At 41.7% G+C, this 23,555-nt stretch overlaps 2 protein-coding genes across 3 annotated transcripts; both read left to right on the top strand.

Moving 5' to 3' along the window:
- The first annotated feature begins 619 nt into the window (after positions 1-619).
- Positions 620-9,521, top strand: LOC100706597 (synaptophysin). Of its 2 annotated transcripts, none has more exons than XM_005462470.4 (8): positions 620-817; positions 3,347-3,412; positions 5,605-5,729; positions 6,019-6,217; positions 6,290-6,481; positions 7,657-7,872; positions 8,165-8,245; positions 8,802-9,521. In XM_005462470.4, the coding sequence occupies exons 1-7, from the start codon at positions 716-718 to the stop codon at positions 8,228-8,230; spliced, it is 966 nt and encodes a 321-aa protein (XP_005462527.1). In that variant the 5' UTR covers positions 620-715; the 3' UTR covers positions 8,231-8,245; positions 8,802-9,521. The 2 variants fall into 2 exon arrangements, with proteins under 2 accessions (XP_005462527.1, XP_003457685.1); XM_003457637.5 differs by having other exon boundaries at positions 8,820-9,521.
- Positions 9,522-11,811: 2,290 nt separating this feature from the next.
- On the top strand, positions 11,812-19,943 carry pcsk1nl (proprotein convertase subtilisin/kexin type 1 inhibitor, like). Its single transcript, XM_005462469.4, has 5 exons — positions 11,812-11,968; positions 17,093-17,348; positions 17,641-17,884; positions 17,961-18,068; positions 18,969-19,943. Exons 1-5 carry the CDS (start codon positions 11,915-11,917, stop codon positions 19,369-19,371), a joined length of 1,065 nt encoding a protein of 354 aa, XP_005462526.1. The 5' UTR covers positions 11,812-11,914; the 3' UTR covers positions 19,372-19,943.
- Positions 19,944-23,555: the final 3,612 nt, after the last annotated feature.

Raw genomic sequence — 23,555 nt, forward strand, 5'->3', positions numbered from 1 at the left:
GGAGGAATATGACTGGCCTGCACAGAGTCCTGACCTCAACCCACCAGAACAGTTGAAGCGGAGATGGAACCAGGCCTGCTCGTCCTGCATCAGTGTCTGACCTCACTAATGTTTTTCTGGAATGATGGTCAAAAATTCACATAAACACTCCAAAACCTTGTGAAAAAGCTTCCCAGAAGAGTTGAAACTGTTATAGCTGCAAAGGGTGCCAACATCATTTTAAAGTTATGGATCAATAGTGGGATGCCACTCAAGTTCATCATGTGAATAAAGTTCACTCACTGAATATTTTATTATTTATTGATGAACAGGTCGAGCCTAAAGCACTGTTATACTGAATTTTTGATTATTCGATATTAATGTTTTTTTGATACTACAATAGTTAATCCCTCTAATTAAGCTGATTTTTAAAGTAACACTGTAATGTGAGGTTAGTGAGAAAAGGCAGAATATGTTTGAAAACGGAACCGTCCATTAATGTTAACTGCGCGGCACATTATGATTGAAAAGTGTGATCCTAGAAACGCCCCTGCTGAGCAGTATCACTGTATCACAGAAAAAATCTGAAAAAAAGGAAAACTCTGATAAACGCTTGCAAAAACACAGAACTGTTGGGGGGGGGGGGGGCGCACTGGATCCAGCATCAATTCCCGAAGACGGCCACACCCACATTACATCCCGCATACTGGAGAACTACACCGACTAATGATACAGCATGGTTGCACCGAAAACCAACACCCAAGGAGTCGCTCCGAAGCCAAACCAATGGAAAAGCCCATTATCCGACACCAGGGATCTGGAGAAAGCAGTGAATACGGTCAGTGTGCTCATTTATGGAAACAAAAAACTGGATTACTGGTAAAACTACACGACGGAAGAAAGGAGCTGCGTTCAAGACGGAAATGTGCCCACTTGGGCATGACAGGAAGAAAATAAAACGATGAAAGATATAACGACCTTTTTCTGTTTTTTTAACCTGATTTTCTTTCAAAGGCACTGATTCGAGACTTCGTGTAAACGAACAGACAAAACACGGTTATATTTGTTTCTTCTAATAATCAAAAGCTTTTATCCAAATTGATCATCATAAATTATTAAGTACAGCAAACGCGAAAAAGCTTAAGGTGTGATTTAATGATGCATTCAGGATTTTGCTGAAGCTTTCAAGGTAAACAATTGCAAGCTGGATCGTTGACCGCGGTGATGCGCAATTAAGCTCCCATCTTTCATGCTGTGCTTATATATATATATATATATATATATACATATATATATAAACGTTCGCAAGCTCTCAAGCACCAGACGGTTTGTTCTCACCACGGTTAATTGAGGAGGTACAGATAAACGGGCCGTTAATCCCGAGGACTGTCCTCCGGTACAACTCACTCTCCAGCTCCCGAACAACAACAACAAGAGCCCCCTCCCATTCCCGCACACAATCAATTACTTCCTGCAGCACAACCAAATCATGTATCTAAAAAAAACCAAAAAAAACAAACTAAAACTGACATTGAAACAAATAAAAACTAAATTAAAATTAAACTTTTTCAGACAATAAAACTAAGCTGAAGTTTAAAAAAATCCACTCTGAGAGGTGATTTCAGTGACTTTGAGCGTTGCATGGTTGTTGTTGTGAGCCACGTTGGTATTTCAGAAATTGCGGATCTGCTGGTACTTTGACACACGGACATTTCTAAGGTTTACAGACAACGGTCCAAAAAAAGGGAGAAAACATCCAGTGAGAGGCGGTTCACTGTGGTAAAAAGCCTTGATGATGGCAGAGGTCAGAGGAGAATGACCAGGCCACTTTAAGCTTATGGAAAGGCGACAGAAACTCATTACGTCCAACCAACCAACCCGAATGTCCAAGCAGCACAGTCACAGTGACTATTAATGGAGGCCATCCTCTGCGTCACACTGGATGTTCATATTCCTAAGGTGGTAGTAAAGTGGGCACCTTACAAGAAGTCCAGTATGTGTTTAAGTCACGGTTTTCTCTTGGTGACCAAAGCCTAACATTATTTATGCAGTACAGATGAACTGAATGAATTTCCTTATGAACTGAATTTTAGCTGCAGGTGGTTCTTCGTCATTTCACACTACGCTGGTTAAAATTGAGGCTTTTCTGAACAGTTTAGATGGATGCTGGGGGGCACATTACCGGTACTTTCTGACCTCGCTCCCGGTCATTTGTGCAGAATGACCATGAGCTGCTGACGTCAACTGTGCAACAATTTGTTTTTGTGCCTTATAGAGAAGTTAGGAGAAAAGAGAGCAGGGTCAGAATACTAGGTACTCATACTGTGATGTGTGTGTTGTGATATATGTAGAAGCTGGTGGCTCCCGCCATCCACCCCATCCACCCCCACCTGCTCTTTGAGTTACACCTTTGCTTCATAGGGTTCATTGTCGCTGTGTTTGGTTTTTATGACAAATATGCACTGAATGATATTTAGACTGGAATTAATACTCAATTATATTCAACCCAAAATTTTAGGTCTGGTGGCCCTGCACCTCATTTACACCATATTTAATCTATATTTACACTATATACTTTGCGTATGTGCACAAACCCTATGATTTGTGCTAAGGGTTCTTTCTGCAGCATTGAAGGTCCCAAAGAGCACAGAAGTCTACATCATCTGTATATAGAAGAAATCTGGAACCATAAGAAGAAGGACTCTCCCTCCTATGGTGTCTCTTATCAAGGCCAATTTTAGTGATCAGGGTAGAAGGACATTAGTCAGGGAGGGATGGTCCCTCAAACAGAGCTCCTGCAGTGCTCTGTGGAGAGAGGAGAACCTTCCAGAAGGACAAAAATTTCTGCAGCACTCCACCAATCAGCCCTGTATGATCGAGTGGGCAGCTGGAAGCCACTCGTCAATGAAAGTCACATGACAGCCCACCTGGAGTTTGTCAAAATGCACCTGAAGGACTCCCAGACCATGAGAAACAAAACTCTGTGGTCTGCCAAAGATTGAACTGTCTGGAGGAAACCAGGCACCACTCATCACCTGGCCACTACCATCCCTTTTTATTCTTTTAATTGGATCTAAAGCTGAGTCTAGAGGTGCCCAGCTGGAGCAAGTTTATCATTTTAAACCAACAACTGTAATCTAAACAGATGCTGGGTCTTGAAAACCAAAAGAGTTTCAATGAACTAACTGAGAGTGTTCAGAAAAATGTGTTTTGTTTTTGTCATTTTTGTTATTGACTCTGATAATCTGATGTCCCTGAATAAAAGTGCACGTGAACAGTGGGTCATTAGTCTTTCTGTGTTTCACCATACTGCTAAAATTAAAATATTTTACCTGCTGCGTGTCTTTTTTTATCTGTCTGTCTGCAGCTGGTGGCCCGAGGTCGGTTTGGGGTGCTGAAGGTTCCTCTGGGCTTCATTAAGGTCCTAGAATGGGTGAGTCCATCAGATCAACAGCTGCACCACAAAAACTGCAACCACAGCACGGATGCACTGTGTAACTGAGTTCATGTTCCTGTTTAGAGCTCGGAAACATCACAGGCAGAGTTTAATGATTCACCATACTGGAAAACACGAGTATCATCATATGAAGAGTTTATGCACATCTGCATAACGCAGGACTTTGGACACACACACGAAAGACACTTTTATGGTTTATATCAATATATTTTTAGTTTGTTGTAGAATTCTGAACGCCGCTTTTTTGATACAGGTTTTAATGAGCGAGCTTACTTGTTACACAGAAACTGTAGATTCCAGCACACAGCAGGGGGCGCTGTAGGGAGCGGGTGGTGGCTTTAAACGTTTTCTTACTCTTCCTCTGTGGAAAAGACACCGGTTCACTGCAGATTCAGATAACTTTATATAAATTTAAGTTATTTCAGAAAAGGGTCAAAACCTGACAGTATTTTAAATAATTTAACTTAATAACTTAAAATGGTGCGCTGATGTCTTTTTGCAGACTCTGTCGTTCTTCCTGGTACCAGTGTTTTTTAATTGGACTCTTTTTCGTCTAAATTCTTTATAAACTGTAAATAAGGAGGATTCAATTCAATTTTATTTATATAAATCACAACAACAGTCGCCTGAAGGCGCTTTATATTGAGAGGTAGACCCTACAATAATACATACAGAGAAAATCCCAGCAATCATATGACCCCCTATGAGCAAGCACTTTGGTGACAGTGGGAAGGAAAAACTCCATTTTAACAGGAAGAAACCTCTGAGGCGGGGCCATCTGCCACAACCGGCTGGTGTGAGAGAAGGAAGACAGGATAAAAGGAGACATCCAAACTACAGTACAGCCTTTATAAGCTGCATCATATTAAAGAAGTACATTGCTGTGCAAAAGTCTTGGGCCACCCCACATTTCTTGGAGCCAAAGTAGTTCTCCCGGCCTCTCCCGTTTTTCTTTGAACATCGCATTGTTTCCCCTTACCTGATCATTTTTAGAGGGATGTTTTTGTTTGTTTTAAACTAATTAAATGGTAAATGGACTGGTTCTTATATAGCGCTTTTGTACTCTTCTGAGCACTCAAAGTGCTTTACACAACTTGTGCATTCACACAAGCACATTTTCTTAGTGCTTTCTAACTAACATTCACACTCCGATGGATGCATCGGAGAGCAATTTGGGGTTAGTATCTTGCTCAAAGATATTTGGCATGCAGACTAGGGACCACCAACCTTCCAATCAGTAGGTGACCTGCTCTACCGCCTAAGCTACAGCCACCCCAATTAACACATACATATGAATCATTCAAGCATACAAATGCACTCAACACAAGGGATGAATCAGTGTTGTATCTATACGTAGCACAAAACTTAGTAAAGAGCTAATTTTAATTGTATCTTTAGGCAGTTTGATGCTTGCAGCTTGTCCAAAAAACAAGTTTGTTCCAGTTTCTTTAGTTGAATCTACAAGAAAATTCCAAAGTAAAGTTTGACTAACTAAAGTTTGGATTTTTGCACCAACTGCTAAAAGGCCAATTGTCACAATAATGTCAGAGATTCTTCGGCATTCAGATTTTAATTTGTCGCGTTGCCAGAGGTTTTCTTTTACACTGTAGGAGCTGAATTAATTTGTCAAAAGTACAAAAGCCCTGGGTGACACTCTGATCCAACGTGTTATTATGAACTGAAGACACAATAGACAAAATGGAAAAAACAACAGGCTAAAATGAAGAGGCTTTAATGGCATTGTTCCTTCAGTGAGCACGCCTACAATCCGTGCATCAGTGATTGTAGTTTTGAGTGCATTTTATTTATACGTTTATGGTTTGAAAATGTTAAAGTTAGTTGTAGTCATTTTAATTATTTTTAATTTTTAATTATTATCGGAAAGTAAGTATTCCAATAAAAACACAGAACGTTTTGCAGTGGGATTAAGCTTATGTGTCTTTCTCCTCCTTTTTGAACATGTTATCATGATTGTTTTGTTTTTCTTATGTTTTTTTTCTTTCTTTGTTATATTATTTTAACACGTTTAAAATAAAGCCACCAGTCCTGCTTTTAGTGCAAAAGTAAAAATGAAATGCAGAGGCCTACTGCAGTTCAGGGTCACCTGAGCCTGCTCTGACGGTCAGCTGTTTCCACAACTTGTGATGTGTTGTTGCTCTTTCTTCCAGTTCTTCGCCATCTTTGCCTTCTCCACCTGTGGCAGTTATTCCGGTATGTTCAAGATTGCGGTGGAGTGCAAGAGCTGGGTGCAGAGCGACCTGAGTATAGAGGTGGAGTTTGAGTATCCCTTCAGGTCAGAACAAAACAAACTCTGTGAAACTAACTTTGACCTATTTAAACGTCTTTCGAATAGAATTTAGAGGATGCAGCACTATCCTGGTTCATTTCAATGATATCACTCACCCCTCCTGGGTGTTTTTTTGGTCTCTTTAGTGGTTCTTAAAGCTTTGAGGTGTTTTGGGCTCATTTGGGCATTTCTGAACATCAAAGCTCTGAAGTTATTATCTGCGTGTTAGTTATTTGCTATCACTTCGGTGAAAGATCACCTTCACTAACAGGGAAACTTTAAACTCCTCTGTCAGACTCCACCAGGAGTATTTTGACGCCCCCACCTGTAAGTCTGAGAATAAAGAACCCATTTTCCTGGTTGGTGACTACTCCTCCTCGGCCGAATTCTTTGTCACCATCGGCGTCTTCGCCTTCCTGTACTCTACGGCAGCTCTCAGCATTTATATCTTCTTCTTTGACAAGTACATGGAGAACAACAAGGGCCCACTGATCGTAAGTACAGCCACCTGACTTCCCAGCTGTCCTCTGAAAAACCTGCCTAACTCTGTCTTTGTGCCGTTTCAGGACCTGGGAGTCACCGGAGTGTTTGCCTTCATGTGGCTGGTGAGTTCGGCAGCCTGGGCCAGAGGTCTGTCCGACGTAAAGACTGCGACCAACCCGGATGAAGTCATCACTATGATCCCCGCCTGTAAAGAGGATGAGAACCGATGTCGTGAAGTCCACGACCCGGTTATGTCTGGATTGAACACCTCTGTGGTAAGATTTTCACTGGGCCTGAGCACAGCTCTGATCGTCATCATAGCACGGGGAAACTCAGAACTTACTGGTGCCAATACTGGAGAGTTAGTACTGACCAGTAAAACACAGAATATTACTGAGAAACATCCAAAACAAAGAAGCCACAATTTTCAAATGTAATTCATTAACTAAACTGCGATTATTGCACTGAAAATATCATAACTATCACAGTAATGGTTGAAAAATGAGGATCAAGCTTTCCCTGCACACACTGCCAAAACCGATGTAAACTGATCAGCAGAGATCCTCTGACACACCCTCCTTACATTCTCCTGATGCCACCGACAATCACAAATGAAGGACAAGCTTATTGCTGACATTTGTGTACGATTCTGCTTCACTATTATAAAGAGACAGAAAAAGTGAGATGGCTTGGTGTCAGGTAGACAGACCTGTAAATTACTCCATGTCCAGGGTGCATAGCAAGAAAATATGCTGACATGGCAAAACCTGCGCTACATCACAGCAGAGTAGCTGGTAACGATGACTGTGACATAATAAGACTAATCTCTGAAAATATGTCACATTTACTTATTTCAGCTAGTGTTTGTACTAAAGAAAGGAGCTTTGAGGCACAAATATCTGTGCATCCAAAAACATTTGAGTGTCTGTATTCACCGCATTTGATTCGAGCACACAATTTGTCTTTTAATGCGACCACACACTGAAGAACAGGTGCTCCTACCTGTCACTCAGTGTGGCCTCAGTCCAGATCATTCATACTTTGAAGCCATGATATAACTTAAAACAATTATACTTCTCTTCAACTCCTCCCCAGTAACATTTATAAAAGGTGAAACTGGCTATGGAAACTAAACCCTTTTGTAAACGTGATATTTTCTACAGCGTGTTTTAACATGGAAGTCTGTTGGGATCGACTAGTTTCTGGAGTGGGCTTCAACTGGCCATTAGAGAAACTGCAACTCTAGGAACAAAAATCTGCCTAAATTTGAATTTGAGAACTTTGGAACATTCTTCATTAAGATGTTTCATAATGTCCCACAATTTCATTGTGCTTGTACAATGACAATAAAAGGTTTTTCTATTCTATTCTTCTATTCTGTGTTGATAAAGTTTTGAATCTACATCTAAACAGAGACTCCAGGGTTGACCTTCACTGTCTCCCGTCTCAGGCATTTGGTTTCATTAACCTGGTCCTGTGGGCGGGAAACCTCTGGTTCATCTATAGGGAGACGGGCATCATCGCTGACTCCGTGTTGGCTCCGCCTCCTCAGGAGAAACCTGCTGCACCTGATGCCCACGTCAAGCAGGGGGCCAGCGAACAAGAACCATACACCAGCAAACAGGCAGGCTACCCACCTGACTGCAGCCAGGAGGGATATACCCAGGTGAGAAGACATTTGTGAGCTAATGCTCAGGAAACAACAACAACTGAAGGTCGGTGACTAGATGATGTGATGCTAGCGAATCAGAGATTGATTACCTAGCTACCTTTGACTGCTTTCTTGCCACAAGGGGTCGCTCTGCATGTTTTATTTTAGCTCCTGATGACTTGCCCGAAATCCAAACATTTAATTGTTCCAGCCTTTAGTTAAGTAGATAAACCGAACTAATAAAAATAATGATTAGTTACAGGCTGAATATGTCCTGGTTTTTGTTTTGTTTTCTTGTCTCCTCCAGGACGTGCAGTACAGTCAGGGCTCCAACCAGCAGGGGGCGCCGACTTCCTTCTCCAATCACATGTGAGCTGTGAGGAAGAAGGTGAGTCAGTGAAGTATGTTTAGTATATTTTATATGTGGCACTATATAGAGTATAGTACTTTGAATTCATTTCTTCTTGATTAATCAGTAACTTGTTTCTTGTTAAACAAAAAAAAAAAAAAAACACGGACTAGAGCATCCACACAGCAGGGGGCGCTGTAGCACTAAAAGAATAAAACTTGATTTTAAGATTTTAGTCTTATCCTGTCTGCTGTTTGGAACCAGAAGTTTTCATGTTTGAACTAAAAGGTGGAGTGCAGATATCAACTAGCTAGCAGAGTAGGTTAGCAACAGTCTGTACAGTCTGCAGTACAGTCTGCATCCACAGACTGTACACGTGCAACTCCAGTTAAATATGCCTAGTATCGTCTTCGTGGGGTGTGTATTCTTGAATAAATATATATTCATTCAAATCATGCTGATGTAAAATATTTAATCTTTTTTTGCAGAATGATGCTTTTTTTTTATTCCCTGACACAAAACATTAAAACTTTAAATTGTGTTTTTAGATCATGATAATTTGAGAAGTAGCTCTTATATGAGAAAATGTCTCCAGTTTGTGTTTCTGTCACAGGAAGCGTCGTAACAAGCCAACAGTGAGCCACCTGCAATCTACCCACAATGCAACACTCCGTGGAGATCGATGATGGAAAAGAGGTTTAGATGTTCACTATAACGAACTGATGTATAAATGATTAATAAAAGCTAACCACCAAGACATCCATAACACATAGTAACCTGTAACCAGTGACAGTGCTGATAGGACTTATACACATTAATCAGTTGTATTGAATAGATATCACTTTGAACAAATATATAATACATACTGAACTACTTCTTATTTAGTACTAATCTGCCCTATCCACTGTTATATGACCTGCTATATGGTGTATATCTATATGATAATGGCTTTAAGTGTTCTGCCTGCTTATTATCTGAATGTATCTGCAGTCTATATGGTTACAGAATCATATATGAACATGAACTCACTGCCAATCATACTAGACTTTTCCAAGAGCATTTATGCTTTGTAACCAACACATTGCATTTGTTTTGTGCACAGTTTAAAATATGTTTTTAAACGGTATAAGGATGGATCCAGAAATAATGTAATCAAGAAGTCAGGAATGAGTTTTAATGGTGTCATAAAATAAAGTTTGACACGGTTAAAAACAAAGTCGGGAATGGTTTGGTAAAGACCAGCAGGAGCTTTTACGCTCTCTTTGTTGAGTCAGCTGTTTGTGGAAGTTCAATAAACTGATCTGTTATGAACTCTGCTCTTCTCTGGTTGTCATTTTTGAGTTTTAAACTTATTTTCAACAAAAGTTCAAAGAATGAATCTGAGTTTAAGGTGGTCTCTACAAGGAGGAAGTGAGAGTGGCCCAGAGGTCGATGATCCAGAGGGGATCAGAGCATCCGCCTCAGAGCGCTGGGTGGTGCGGTTCATGTGTTTACAACGAGTGTTTTTCGGAAGAATGGATGATTTTGTTTAAAGCGGCGACGGGGATTTGGGATATTGTATGTGTTTTGTTCATATGTGGAATGATGTGGCTGTCAGTAGAAAATGTCCAAGCCAAATGTCAACTATTATGATTAAATGAGAGGAATCATTTTGAGAAGAGAATGTAGTTTGAAACCTGGCCAAACGCCATAGTGCCGCACCCACTAGAGCATCTGGCAAAAAGTCTTTGCCAAGTCAAACGAGTCATCATCTTGCTTACTCCTACTAATGCAGTTTGGGTTTAAGTGGAGGAGAATGGATCACAAACTGAAGCCATCTACAAGTCTTAGCACCCAGAGGAGAGGAGAAATATTTTTTGTTCTTTGTTTTTTTTAGTGGCATGGACAGGCTGACCCTCAAAAATCAGACTTGCATACAAGATTGGTCAAGCCCAGGCTGGCAACAAATGCCTTTGGCGCTGTTGGCCTACAGGGTGTCAATGAAAACTGTGCTGCTGTTAGCCAAAGACAAAGGAAAGAGGAAAGGGGGATGGCATGTTAGGAGGCAGTGAGAGAGAAAGAAAGGTGAGAGCAGGGATTTTACATGTTGTTGCTGGAAGTCGAATGGGTAATGTTGAAAGAGAGGAATTCTGGAGTAACTGGATGAAGTGGTAGAGAAAGGGTTAAAGGAACAGAGGTAATGAGGTCATCATCATCAAGAAGAAAAGGAGAGTGAAGGCAGAGACAAGGGTTAAATGATGAACGCTGAAGAAGGAAGAAATTGGGAACAGTTCAGGGAAAAGACTGAGTGTTAGTGACGAGTTACTAGATAACTGAGAAAGTACAGCTGATGTGGTGAGAGAAACTTCCAAGAAGGTGCTTGGTGTATGCAAGAAGGCAGGAAGACTTGGTGGTGAAATGAGGAAGTACAGGAAAGTCATGGAGGTGTAGAGATTGAGCTGCAAAGGATGTGCACCAGGTTAGAGTGGTTAAGGATAGAGATGGAAGTGAATAGAGTGAGCTGAGAGGCTGTAAGGAATACTATGATGAGCTCAAGATTGAAGAAAATGAGAGAGGAGAACTAATGGCGGAAAGTCAGTGAATCTGGAATTTCAGAGGATTATTAGAGGAGGACGTGAGGGCAGCTGTAAAAAGGACGAAGATTGTGCCATAAAAACCTGGAGCAGGAAGTGTTTCTGTTAAAAGCTTCCTCCGTGGCTTTCTGCCCCCTTGACAGGATCTCAGTTATTGGCTATAAATCTTCGGATGGATGTTTCTGTCAGCGAGCTGTTTTGGAGTGTTGCTGCTGCTTTTCTATTACATTTGTTTTAATTTGTTTTAATTTGTTCTGTCAGCCAATCAAATGTTTCTGGAAACAAAAGTGATGCTTCCTCTTCTTTTTCTGCTTCTTGTTTTACTGAAAAGTGTCGTTTAGCATCTCATAATCAGTGTGTGGTCAGTCTTCTCGTCTCCATCGGTGCCTCTTTTGGTTCTTCTGTTTAGTCTGTTGTGTCCTTCTCTTCATCCTTAGCAACTTCCATATGTCCTTCTCTCCTTGTTATGGAAATACATACTTCTTTGCTTTGGTTCTTATATTACCTGTTCCTTAACTCCTTGTTTATTTAATTCCTTATCTCTGTAACTACTTCTTCCACACTATTCCTTAAATTCCTGAAATCCTCTCTTTTTTCCTTGTATCCTATTTCTTGCATTCCCTTATGTACTGATCTTCTTACTTGTCCCATTTCTTATTACCTTCCTTATCTCATTTATTTACACTTTTTACATTAGTTTTCTCCTTCGTTGTTCCCTTGTCTCATTTCTGAAATTTTATTCCCTTATTTTATTCCCTTGTGTCCACATCTACCTCCTTATGCCCTTACAGCCAAACTTATCCCCTTTTATGAACTTATCGCTTTCTGTGTCTTCTTAACTCCTTCCTTATGTCCTTAAATTATTTTTATGTCTGTATCTTCCACCTTATTCACTCCCATAATTCTTAGTTCCTCCATTTCTCATCACCTCCTATTTTGTCCCGTCTTCTGTTATTATCTTATTCCATCTCAAAATCCCTCCCTGTCTCCTCCTTCTCTTTCCTTTCTCCTCTCGCCTTCTCTCCTGAGTCATCGCTCCTCCCTCTCTCTGTTCCCTCCCCCCCTCCTCCCTGTTATCAGAGGAGTGTCTGCATCCTGCCTCAGTGTGTGTTTGTGTGTGTGCTTGGCCTGTAGCATGGCGTCTCTCGGCCTCCTGCTGCTCAGCACTGCTCTGATCCACACCGCTCAGGTAAGGACGAGTCCCACCGACAGCACACACGCATACAGACAGAGAGAGCATGTTTACATATGTGTCGCATGTGTGTTTATCCATCCATTCATCTCCACGGTGATGCATCATCACAGTAACCTGACACTGATGCAAAACGATGTCACTGCTGTTTATCTTCTACCTGTCAGCACACACACACACACACACACACACATCTGTATGTGTACCTGTCTTCTGTTTTCGATTTCATTGATTAGGTATTGATTAACTGGTGAGAGAAATCAGTGCAGAGAAGCTGAGATGTTGTGAGGCTGCGGCATTTATGTGAAGATCAAACCGAGTTTTAGATGTTCAGAGAGAACCAGAACCAGGTCAGAACCAGGTCCAGGGTCTGTGTTTGGACCTTCAGATGCATCATTTCACTGTGGGTCCTCTCAAAGATAGCAGAACAATCATGAGTCTGTTTTTGTGTGTGAATGTGTGTGTGTGTGTGTGTGTGTGTGTGTGTGTGTGTGTGTGTGTGTGTGCGTGTGGGCAGCTGCTGTGTAGGGAGGAACATTTCGTTTCAGCTGCTGTCACCATAGCGACAGGAGACGGTTACCCACAGCAACACGGCCGTAGATTACACAGGATACAGCAGGTCTCCTGACACATAATGACTGGGCTGCGTGCGTGCGTGTGTGCACTGCTGTTCATTATTTGTGAGGACAGGGTTCGCTTCCCTGAGCATACAGACCTAAATGACTGAGCGATAATAGAGATGAGCTTTATTGTCTCTGAGGGAAAATTTGTATCTGGTCTCACGGCGCTGTGACAATAAAGTTATGTAATCTTTATTCAGTACGTGCACAACAACACAACTGCACCTGTACTGCACACAGTGCTCACTTTGTTACCGAGGTTTAGACACTGACATCATCATCCTGGACTTTAATTTTTAAACATGTTTTAAAGACTCACCGACAGATCCTGGCGTGGCGGTCTGTAGGTGATAAGCAGCTGTGTGCTGTCACACGGGGGGAGTGTAAAACACGTATGGAACAGCTTACAATGTGGGCTGTTCTTGTTCATGTCCATGCTTTTGGTGCTCCTTTAGCTTAGAGAACAAATGTTGTATACAAAGAACACCCTGAGCAAACCGTCAGTTCTCTGCTTTTATGTGCCCTTTTTCAATCTGACCTTTTCATGCTTATGATAAAGTGCTGCCATTCTCTTTACTGGTCTAGCCCAATGGCGTTCGAACTGTGCACAATGTCATGCGCTGTTAACTTTTGTGGGACTTATGGTCCCATTATGGTGTACGTTTATACTGTTTGGCTACACAGGTTGTGGAAATTCAACCAGCACAGAGGCTTTGGCGACACACTCTCCAAAAAGCCACCAGGAAGTTGATCAACATCAGTAACGTTATAGATACGTAGCTACTATGTAACTACTACTTGGTAACAACTGAAAACAACACGTACTGCTTAACCTTACTTCTGCTGAGACCCCTCACATCTGCATGATTCAGTTCAAATTAATCCTTTTTACCGGGTCTTTATGCTGCCCATCAGTTCATCCTGTCTGAAACAAGATCTTTTTGCTCCTCTCCCATTAAAAGCTCCTTCCTTCTCACTGTAGCGCCACAGAAATATGAAAAACATGATGATTTTTTCAGAGCTCAGGTTTCTTGGTTGCTTCGCTGTTCCATGAGGAGCAAGGTGACTTTCACAGTCACGATGAGTACCACAGACAGACAGAGAATAAGTCTGAAACAAATGTATCTCACTAGAAATATGACTTTCTTTTTAAGGGTCATGTGTCAGGTATCCAGGCAACCGAGAAACCTGACCGCTGAAAAAACGTCTAATCCTATTTTAACCCAAACCATGGTCTTCTTTGTAATTCTAACCAGGTAAACCTAACAAACCAGCAGGTCAGAATAAAAATAAACAGCAAATAAAAATGTGACCTCGGTCGGCTCACAGAGACGGTGTATTTTCATTGGATCATCGGATTGTGGATTTGAACTGTAGACTCTCCTGGCGCCCCTGCAGCCACCTAACATGGAATTATTTTGCTCTTTAACTTTGGAAGCACTTCAGATGATTGTGGATTCAGGATCTGAAAAATGGATGCAAGTGTCTTAAACCTGCATTCTTTCCAGTGGCCAGCAGGGGGAGACTCTTCAGGTCTCAAACCCCAGACTGGTTGTATTAAGTATATGTGAAATTGGACCTTTGCTTCTTTGGTCTGTGACCTCAGTAAACATTGTCCTTGTGCGTTTATGATCTCAGTTAAGTCTTATTTATTGGTGTCAAATGGGAGGATAAAGCAGGGTGTAATTTGGACACCTGCCTCGTCTTTGGGAACTTACCATCCTATGAGCTATCATCTTATGAAAAGTGGAATATCTGAGCAGAATCCATAACACGTCTGCTGGACCTGTGTTTTTTCATACAGTGCACAGTTCAGTCTGGAAAACAGTGAAAGATTATGATATGATGTGAAAATGTGGACATTTTGGCTAAAAATGACCAAATTCTCCCTCTGTGCTTCACAGAAAGCAAAGTAAAGCTCTTTCTTAGGTTTTTATGCTGATGTTTTAATCTCCCAGAGCACCGTGTCAGAGCTGCTCTAACGTTTGCAGAAAATACTGGATCCCACAGTGAGTCAGAGAGTTATTCTCCTCAGAGGGCTCATTACCTCTTTCTCCTTCATCTCTTCATCACGTCGCTTTCTCACCATCGCACAGAGCCACAGATACAACCCTCCTCCTCTCCGGAATAAGCTGCTCTGCTGCAGGCGGAGACATATTATCATCGTAAATCAGTGTTAGTTCCAGAACTCTGACACATCTCAGCTGGAAATTAAAGCTGTTGCAGCAGGATGAACCCGGATCTGTCTGCTGCGATCGCCTAGCATGGAAGATTTAATCATCTCACAGTCAAAGCGACATTTTCTTTCATGTGAAAGAAGCTGCTGAAGCATTTTTCTCTCATGCTTCCATTAATCGTGAGCAAAGATTGCTCGCAGCCTATTCAGACTCTTCATACTGAGGAGCAGTTTTAGGTACTTTACCCATGAGTCGCTCTATATCAGCGCAAATGCACTGATGTGTAACTGTCACTTAAGCATTAAACGTCACATCTGCCAACATATCTGTGTCCCAATGAAGAGCGTTAACACATTTCACTCAGACACTTATGACAGAAAGAATTGCTAAATTTAAGCAGGAGAGTATAATTAGAGGTGATCGTTTAGCTCATCATTCTCTGAAAATATGAGATGCACAGGAACTGGGAAGTGAAAAGTAAATATCCCCTTGGAGCCTAGAGGTTGATGCCAGGGGTGGAGGAGTGGAAACACCAGGTGGTGCTACAGAATATATCGCCAAATTTGGATGGTGTGTTCAGTACAAGCATGTTTGTGTGAGATGTAGCACAGATCTTTTTCTCGTTTTTAAAAAATAGTAGATTTAAACAATGTTTTATTTCTTAATAAATGGTGGATGTTTGTATGAAGCATGGTTAAAATTCTGAAATAATGAAGCCAGAGCATGAAAAAAGTTCTGGCTCTGGCCAAAAGCTCAGACTCCAGACTGCTCTAAATGCTCTGCCTTTTCCCCAAATGACGCCACTGATATGGGATATCTCTAATAGCTGTCTCAGACACAGCTCTGGCTATGAGCACAGATGTTTGGGATGGGCAGCCAATCAGAAGAAAACTGGATAGAAGCACAGGGGAAATGAGCTAAAATGACTGCACCAATCCCCAGTATAAGATGAATGGTGATTATGGTGGCAAAGCTACTGTAATTGAGTATGAGAAGAAAAATATGGAGCTGTGAATCAGCAGGTTAGGTTCACCATTATTACCACAAAGCCTTCAGCATAATTAGTTGAAAGCACCTCAAAGAGCTTTTCACAGCAACGTGTGGTGGTGAGATCCATCTCAGTGGCACATCTAAGTGGTAACTCAAGTATTAATTGTGATGAGAATACTAAATAGAAGAACAATAATTTCTCAGTGCAATCATACAGCCAGCACTGCTGCTGAGTCACCGTAAGTGCAGCTCACTGATTAATATCACCGTGGTCTGAGAGTTTGATATAAATCTGATCACCCTGAGGCCTCAGACAGCTCATCGATAACCCTCCCTGCTGTCTTTCATCACTGTATCAGTCCTCCTCGGTCTCACACACACTCAGGAACAGAAACTGCTGCGTCACATCTGTTTGCACACCTTTCCTTCCTTCTGTGGACATTTCAGCACTTTGTGGAGAGTTTTTTTATCGTCCTCTCATTGGTTAAATCAAGATGAAAAGTAATTATTCTCTCTTAAGTAAGAATCTCATTAAAAGCAAATCACCCACAGGGAAATCGAACTCCTGACCTTTAGCACTAATGAATATTGAGTTAACTAACCGATTAACACTTTAAAGCAACTGCACCAAAGATTTATAATGTTGACATCCAGGCACATGGAGAGAAGTCAGTTCACAACACATGATTACATGTATATATGCATATTTAATCCTGCTGGCGTGGAAGTTTTGTGGCTCTCTGATCACAGCTAGTTGATAAGAGTGGTGCTACGTCAAAGGAAAAGCTGTGTTTGCAATAATCTGATCAATATTTCTTGCTTTGTAAGACACAATCTGAAAGGACCGTAACCATGGAAACAACATCAAGATCTGTCTGTCTACGGTGCAGTTTTGCAGGGGACATAACATTAATGTTTCAACCATGTTTGCTTAGTGGGAGTGCTGCAGGGATCAATATCGGGCACTCTGTTTTTCAGCTTCCATGTGCTCTGCTGTATGCCGATGATGTTGACATTTTCACATATGGAGCAAAGAAGCTGAGCAATTAGCTATTAATCTGCAACATATAATGGACAAAGTTTCAAATTAGCTCAAGTGAAAGTCAAGTATTTATGTTGGTGGTGATTAATTTTAGGGAATTCTTCTATTTTCGGATGAATTTGTATTTCATAGCTTATTTAATCTACCTGCTCAGGTACTGCAAAGGGAAATTAGCTAGTCGCTAAATCTGACAGAATGCATCTGTTCTTTCATGAGATGGATTTTATTTTTAATCCCTGAGAACAAAAATTTAAGCTTATCTAAGCTGTAACTTCTGGTCTGTCTCGCTCAGTCTCTACCTGCAGCTCGTGCTGGGGGTCATGGCCTGGATGTGTCAGTGGGTGGAGTCAGACGCCAGCGCAGAGACCTCCCTAACCTGCTGCCTTATGAAGACCAGATGATGTCATATCCTGCCATGCAGGGAGGAGGCAGGGCCAATGACCTTTACTACCAATCAGATGACTGGAGGGGGAGGGGCTTGGACCAGGCACTGCAGCGATTGGTGGAGAGAGACCAGAGGAAGGAGCAGGAGGAGGAGCAGCGAGCAGGTTAGGAAACTTTAATCCTTTAAACCTTTTTTTTGTTTTTCTTGAGATTTTCATTTTTCAGGGGAAACTTTGCTTACTTTGTTTTTAGTGTTTTACATATGAACAAACATTCTGACTTTGTTCTAGAAATTTTCATTAAGTTATTTATTGGTAAAAAAAAACATTATTTTGTCTTTTTTTTCCTTACATCACTTCTATGCAAAGGTTTTTCCGTATCGGTTTATCATCAGCATACTTATCTAAGGAAAAATGAAAACCGACTTCTAAATGCACCAATCAAATGTGTCCACAGCCTACCTGGCAGCTCTGCTCCGCCTACTGAGCGAGGCAGAGAGCGCAGGACTGGTTGGTCCGGGTGACGTGGAAGTGGTCGAGGAGGAGGAGGATGAGGAGGATGACCAGGGCCCCACAGGGGACTTCCAGGGCCCTGCTCCTGCAGACTATGATGAGACTGGAAGGGGGATGAGCATGGGGAGGCCCCGGGCCGCCTGGTGGGGCCTCGTGGAGCCCCAGCTTGCTCAGGCCCTGCTTGACAGGTAAATTTTAGTTTCATGCTGAGAATCAGTCGGAGACAGAAAAAGTAATCAATAATAATAAAGCATGATTTTTCAGGATGGATCCCCGGCTCGCTCAGACGCTGCTGGAAAGAGCAAAACAGGAGAGACGTCAGCAGGCTGGACGAGTCGCATCAGGACTGAGCCGAGACCAGGACACTCTGAGGTGAGCTCACTAGTCTGTTAATGGATAAACAATGGATCAGTTCGCTCCACCTGCAGCTCTACAGAGCTCTTTTTAAAAAAAATCTGTACACTGTATCTGGGTGTTTAATTATTAAATTAGAAATAATCAGAATATATTAAAAACAGAATGATTAATTACAGAATGAATTAGTTTTCTCTGAATAAAAGTTTTCCACCTTAAAATATTGAAATGTTTTGATTATTTTTTAAGAGACATCTATACTTGTGTCCTCCTCTATTCACATATTAACACTTTACTGAGAACATCCAAAGGTTTACAGGGAAACAGGGTTTGATATCAGAGTTAAGTTTGTGTCCAGTCCACAGACTTGTAGCTAGCGGGGTTACTGTAGGTTGATTGGTCCTAAACTGCATTGCTCGCTAAAAGACACACTTTGAAAACAAACTTAAAACATGATGCATGTAGCACTGAATTATGTTAATCTCTATGAAATTTAGTAGATATTGTTTATTTTTATTTTTAGGACGTCAGGGGTCTGACTGCGACAATCCACAGGATGTATTTAGTGTTTTACAATCTTTTTTGTGACACATAAAAGCAAAAAGCAAAAAAAAAAAACCTAAAGGCACACTTTGACTTCCCTGAAGACGATTTGGGAACCAATATCAGAAATGTTATTATTAATTATGTGTCTTCATTTGACTTGTTTCAGTTTTATACTTATCAGAAAATGTAAAACTGAACTTACTGATCCAATGTGATGTGTCCACAGCTGCTGAACCGCCGACTCTTTATTTTATGATGTAAATTATTAGTTGTTTTTTAATATGATTTATTAGTAAATTGCTTACTTATTTTGTTTAATAATATTAATAATAATAATATTAAATTCAAGATGGCCATGTATCCCCTCCTTAGGCGGATGGTTGCTGGGATACTCTCCAGCATCGGTCCTAACGGTGTCTCGGTCGCCTCCTCTGGTCGCAGAGCGAAGAGGGACCTGTCAGCCAAAGCACCTGAGCCTGTTAGCTCCGCCCACAGAAGAACCCGCCGTTCTCTTGACGACCTGGCTCCCCCTTCGCCTAGCAACGACCCTCCCCTCCTCAGGGTGAAGAGGCTGGAGGATTACGATGGAGAGGAGCAAGGTGAGAAGCTGCACCCCCAGGTGGTCGGGCTGCAGAGGATGAAACGCATCGACACTACGTCAACGGGCGACGCAGAGGAACTGAATCATGGGAGCCGTAGGCGCCGGAGGAGAGCTGCTCTGAACTACGACCCACAAATATTGGTTGATCAGATTCTGGAGTACATGAGGGAGTGAGGAGTAGAGAAGAGAGTATACGTTGTCATTCAGGTTTTTATTTGTGCATCTTTTTCATTTGTTCCTGCTGCTTTCGTGAAAATTTATCAGGTTGTTTGTTGTAAAAATGAGGAGAAATGGAAAACAGATGGAAGAAGGATAAAACGGTTCTGTTTGTGCATCTCTCTAAAACACTACATTTCCCATGAGCCTCAGCAGGCATTGTTCCAGCACATTCAATGAACCAAAATCTAAAAATGCACCTGAATCAAATTTGTGAAAAGAAACTTCTTTCTCAAGCTCTCTGATTGGCTGATAATCTACTGCAATGGTCTCTGGGGCTTGTAGTTAGACTCTTCATTACTGTAATGTGGCTACATTGTTACAGGTTCGCCATTAAATCGAGCTTCCTTCTGTCAGAAAAGATGGAGAGATGGTGGAAAGTGGTGATAACCTTGGCAAAAGCTCATCAGCTGTGTGATCAATACGTTCTCGTTGTGTTCCTGTACTTCAGCTTGTGATGATTCGTCTGTCTGTGGTGAAATTTGGATTCATGTCACACTCAGAAATAAAGTCGGTAAAGTCGACCTTCACTGCCGCCTGCTGTCTGTTTGTGTCCCCACTAAAGACGAACGTATCCTGTGGTTGTTGAAAGGGAGAACAGTGCAGGACCTGTCATTTTTCTACTGGCCAGCAGGGGGAGACTCATCTGCTTGCAAGAAACAGCCCGGTTGTGTAAAGGTCTATGGGAAAATTACCCTACATCTTCATTAAACTTTAACCTCACTATACATTCGTCTGGTGAGTTTATAGTTTGAGCTGGCAGTTTCAAATCTTATTTGATAACATATCTCGTTCATTTAATCAATTATGGGTCACATTGGTGTGAACCATAATTGATCACAGTCACAGTCTTCACACCCCAAAGTGCCCCATGTTTAAGTTAATAAATATGAAACAGTCATTCTGACTTAACTGTTTAAAATATATACAAAAGAGTTTAGCTATAATATCATTAAAAACAAACAGCACATCTTTTTGATTATTCTGTTTCAGGTAAGTAAATTAACTAGGTGCTAGGTTAAGTCTTTCCCAACTTTGTTCATTAAACCTTTGGAGGTCAAAATCACATCATTTTCAACTTCCCATTTCTGGGAAAAGTCAAATCCAGGGTACAGAAATAACTCATTCCACTTAACAGCTTTGTTACATTTTAATCAAACATTTAAACAGAAAAACTTTTGAATCATTCCGAAAAACTGTTTTCTAATTAATAAATCTCTGGTCTATGAAAATAAAAAAATAAGTTAAACTGAATCTAATAAAGATACAGCATAATCTCATTAACAACAAAAACATTTAAAACACAAAAGGGAACACATTTATTCATGTACCTTACAGGTCAAAGGTCATGCTGACAGCAAACACTAATGCTCTCTATCAGTTTTATTTGTGTGGTTAGCTGAGCTTAGCACAAAGAATCGCACTGCATCTGAAATCCCATACTCAACCCTAACCTACTCCTGTACACACACTCAGTATGTGTGTGTATGTCATTCACATGTGTGTTTATGCCTACCAAAGTGAACTCTTACAGGTTTATATACACTCATGTGAATGAATGTCATGGCAATTTGGGGCTTTTTTTGACTTCTTTAAGCTGCTCTTTTTACATGGTGAAATGATTGTTCAGCATATATCTTTAAAAATAAAAAAAAAGCTCTTAATTCAAAAAGTATAGATACAGGCTCAAATAGTAACAATCACTTAAAGATTTTGTATAATCTTCAGCAACCTGCTAAAAGAAACTTGAGAAGACCTAGTCAAGGATGTTAGTTTGTTCAGGAACAACCCAAGAGGTTCAAGCCTGCCATGGACTGGAAAGTCTAAGGAGCTTGGAAAGAAAAGCGTCTGGACTTCTTTAGGTTGTTTGAAGACGTTTCACCTCTCATCCGAGAAGCTTCTTCAGTTCTAGGGTCAAATGGTGGAGAGTCCCAGATTTAAACCCCGTGGGAGTATCCCCCCAGAGAGAGACGAAAGGACCCCCTGATGATCCTCTACCTAATCACATGAGCCAAGGTGTGAAAACGAGTGTGGGTCACAATCAGCAGCCAGGGTTTCGGGTGAGCTCATTGTGAAACCTAGCCCCACTCTATCATGTGATTTCCTGAGGTCAGATGGCCCAGGGTGTGAGTGGGCGTTAAGGCGTCTGGGAAGCTACATCCTTCGAGGATGCCAATGTTCACATTTTGGACAGAAAAGACAGATGGTTTGAAAGAGGAGTGAAAGAAGCCATTTATGTCCACTGTGAGCGACCATCTTTGAACAGAGGCGGTGGCTTACGACACTAACTGTCTGCCATCTATAATCCAGTTTTGAGATTCCTTCCCAGACGCCTTAACGCCCAGGAATCTCAAAACTGGATTATAGATGGCAGACAGTTAGTGTCGTAAGCCACCGCCTCTGTTCAAAGATGGTCGCTCACAGTGGACATAAATGGCTTCTTTCACTCCTCTTTCAAACCATCTGTCTTCTCTGTCCAAAATGTGAACATTGGCATCCTCGAAGGATGTAGCTTCCCAGACGCCTTAACGCCCACTCACACCCTGGGCCATCTGACCTCAGGAAATCACATGATAGGGTGGGGCTAGGTTTCACAATGAGCTCACCCGAAACCCTGGCTGCTGATTGTGACCCACACTCGTTTTCACACCTTGGCTCATGTGATTAGGTAGAGGATCATCAGGGGGTCCTTTTGTCTCTCTCTGGGGGGATACTCCCACGGGGTTTAAATCTGGGACTCTCCACCATTTGACCCTAGAACTGAAGAAGCTTCTCGGATGAGAGGTGAAACATCTTCAAGCAACCTAAAGAAGTCCAGACGCTTTTCTTTCCAAGCTCCTTAGACTACAATGACCTGGATGACTGAGAACCTTCACAGACACATGGACTGGAAACTGGTACACCAACATCAATGTCCACAGTGGAGTAAGTTTTACATTACCATGGTCTGAGAGGCTACCTACCAAGAAAGAAACCCCCACTCCAAAATCAACACCTTCAAGCTCCTCTGAAAGTTGCTGCTCCCCAAACAGACAAATGTTATGGTCCAATGACACAAAGATTGAGCTGTCTGGCAACAATGATAAGGGGTATATGTCTGGAGGAGTAATAGTGAGGCTTTCAAACCTAAGAACACTTTACCACCAGTGTTCTGGGGCTGTTCTGCTGCCAGTGGTACTACAGGGTGGACCATTTATATGGATACACCGTAATAAAATGGGAATGGTTGGTGATATTAAAGTCCTGTTTGTGGCACATTAGTATATGTGAGGGGGCAAACTCCTCAAGATGGGTGGTGACCATGGTGGCCTTTTAGAAGTCGGCCATCTTGGATACAACTTTCGTTTTTTCAATAGGAAGAGGGCCATGTGACACATCAAACTTATTGGTAATGTCACAAGAAAAACAATGGTGTGCTTGGTTTCAACGTAACTTTATTCTTTCATGAGTTTTTTACAAGTTTCTGACCACTTATAATATGTGTTCAATGTGCTGCCCATTGTGTTGGATTGTCAATGCAACCCACTTCTCCCACTCTTCACACACTGATAGCAACACCGCAGGAGAAATGCCAGCACAGGCATCCAGTATCCGTAGTTTCAGGTGCTGCACATCTCGTATCTTCACACCATAGACAATTGCCTTCAGATGACCCCAAAGATAAAAGTCTAAGGGGGTCAGATCGGGAGACCTTGGGGGCCATTTAACTGGCCCACGACGACCAATCCACTTTCCAGGAAACTGTTCATCTAGGAATGCTCGGACCCGGCACCCATAATGTGGTGGTGCACCATCTTGCTGGAAAAACTCAGGGAACGTGCCAGCTTCAGTGCATAAAGAGGGAAACACATCATCATGTAGCAATTTCAAATATCCAGTGGCCTTGAGGTTTCCATTGATGAAGAATGGACCCACTATCGTTGTACCCCATATACCACACCAAACCATCACTTTGGTTGTTCCAACAGTCTTGGAGGGATCCATCCAATGTGGGTTAGTGTCAGACCAATAGCGGTGGTTTTGTTTGTTAACTTCACCATTCACATAAAAGTTTGCCTCATCACTGAACAAAATCTTCTGCGTGAACTGAGGGTCCTGTTCCAATTTTTGTTTTGCCCATTCTGCAAATTCTGTGCGCCAAT

Source organism: Oreochromis niloticus, linkage group LG20 (assembly GCF_001858045.2).
Source record: "Oreochromis niloticus isolate F11D_XX linkage group LG20, O_niloticus_UMD_NMBU, whole genome shotgun sequence".
NCBI lineage: Eukaryota > Metazoa > Chordata > Actinopteri > Cichliformes > Cichlidae > Oreochromis > Oreochromis niloticus.

What these genes read in the sequence shown, in the direction of transcription:
- LOC100706597 (XM_005462470.4), top strand. Translation starts at nt 716, where the DNA reads ATGGTTGCACCGAAAACCAACACCCAAGGAGTCGCTCCGAAGCCAAAC. An exon ending in ACAACAAGGGCCCACTGATC is followed by an intron (nt 6,218 to 6,289) that starts GTAAGTACAGCC and finishes GTGCCGTTTCAG; the next exon opens with GACCTGGGAGTCACCGGAGT. An exon ending in GCCAGGAGGGATATACCCAG is followed by an intron (nt 7,873 to 8,164) that starts GTGAGAAGACAT and finishes TGTCTCCTCCAG; the next exon opens with GACGTGCAGTACAGTCAGGG.
- pcsk1nl (XM_005462469.4), top strand. Translation starts at nt 11,915, where the DNA reads ATGGCGTCTCTCGGCCTCCTGCTGCTCAGCACTGCTCTGATCCACACC. An exon ending in CTCTGATCCACACCGCTCAG is followed by an intron (nt 11,969 to 17,092) that starts GTAAGGACGAGT and finishes TGTCTCGCTCAG; the next exon opens with TCTCTACCTGCAGCTCGTGC. An exon ending in GGAGGAGGAGCAGCGAGCAG is followed by an intron (nt 17,349 to 17,640) that starts GTTAGGAAACTT and finishes ATGTGTCCACAG; the next exon opens with CCTACCTGGCAGCTCTGCTC.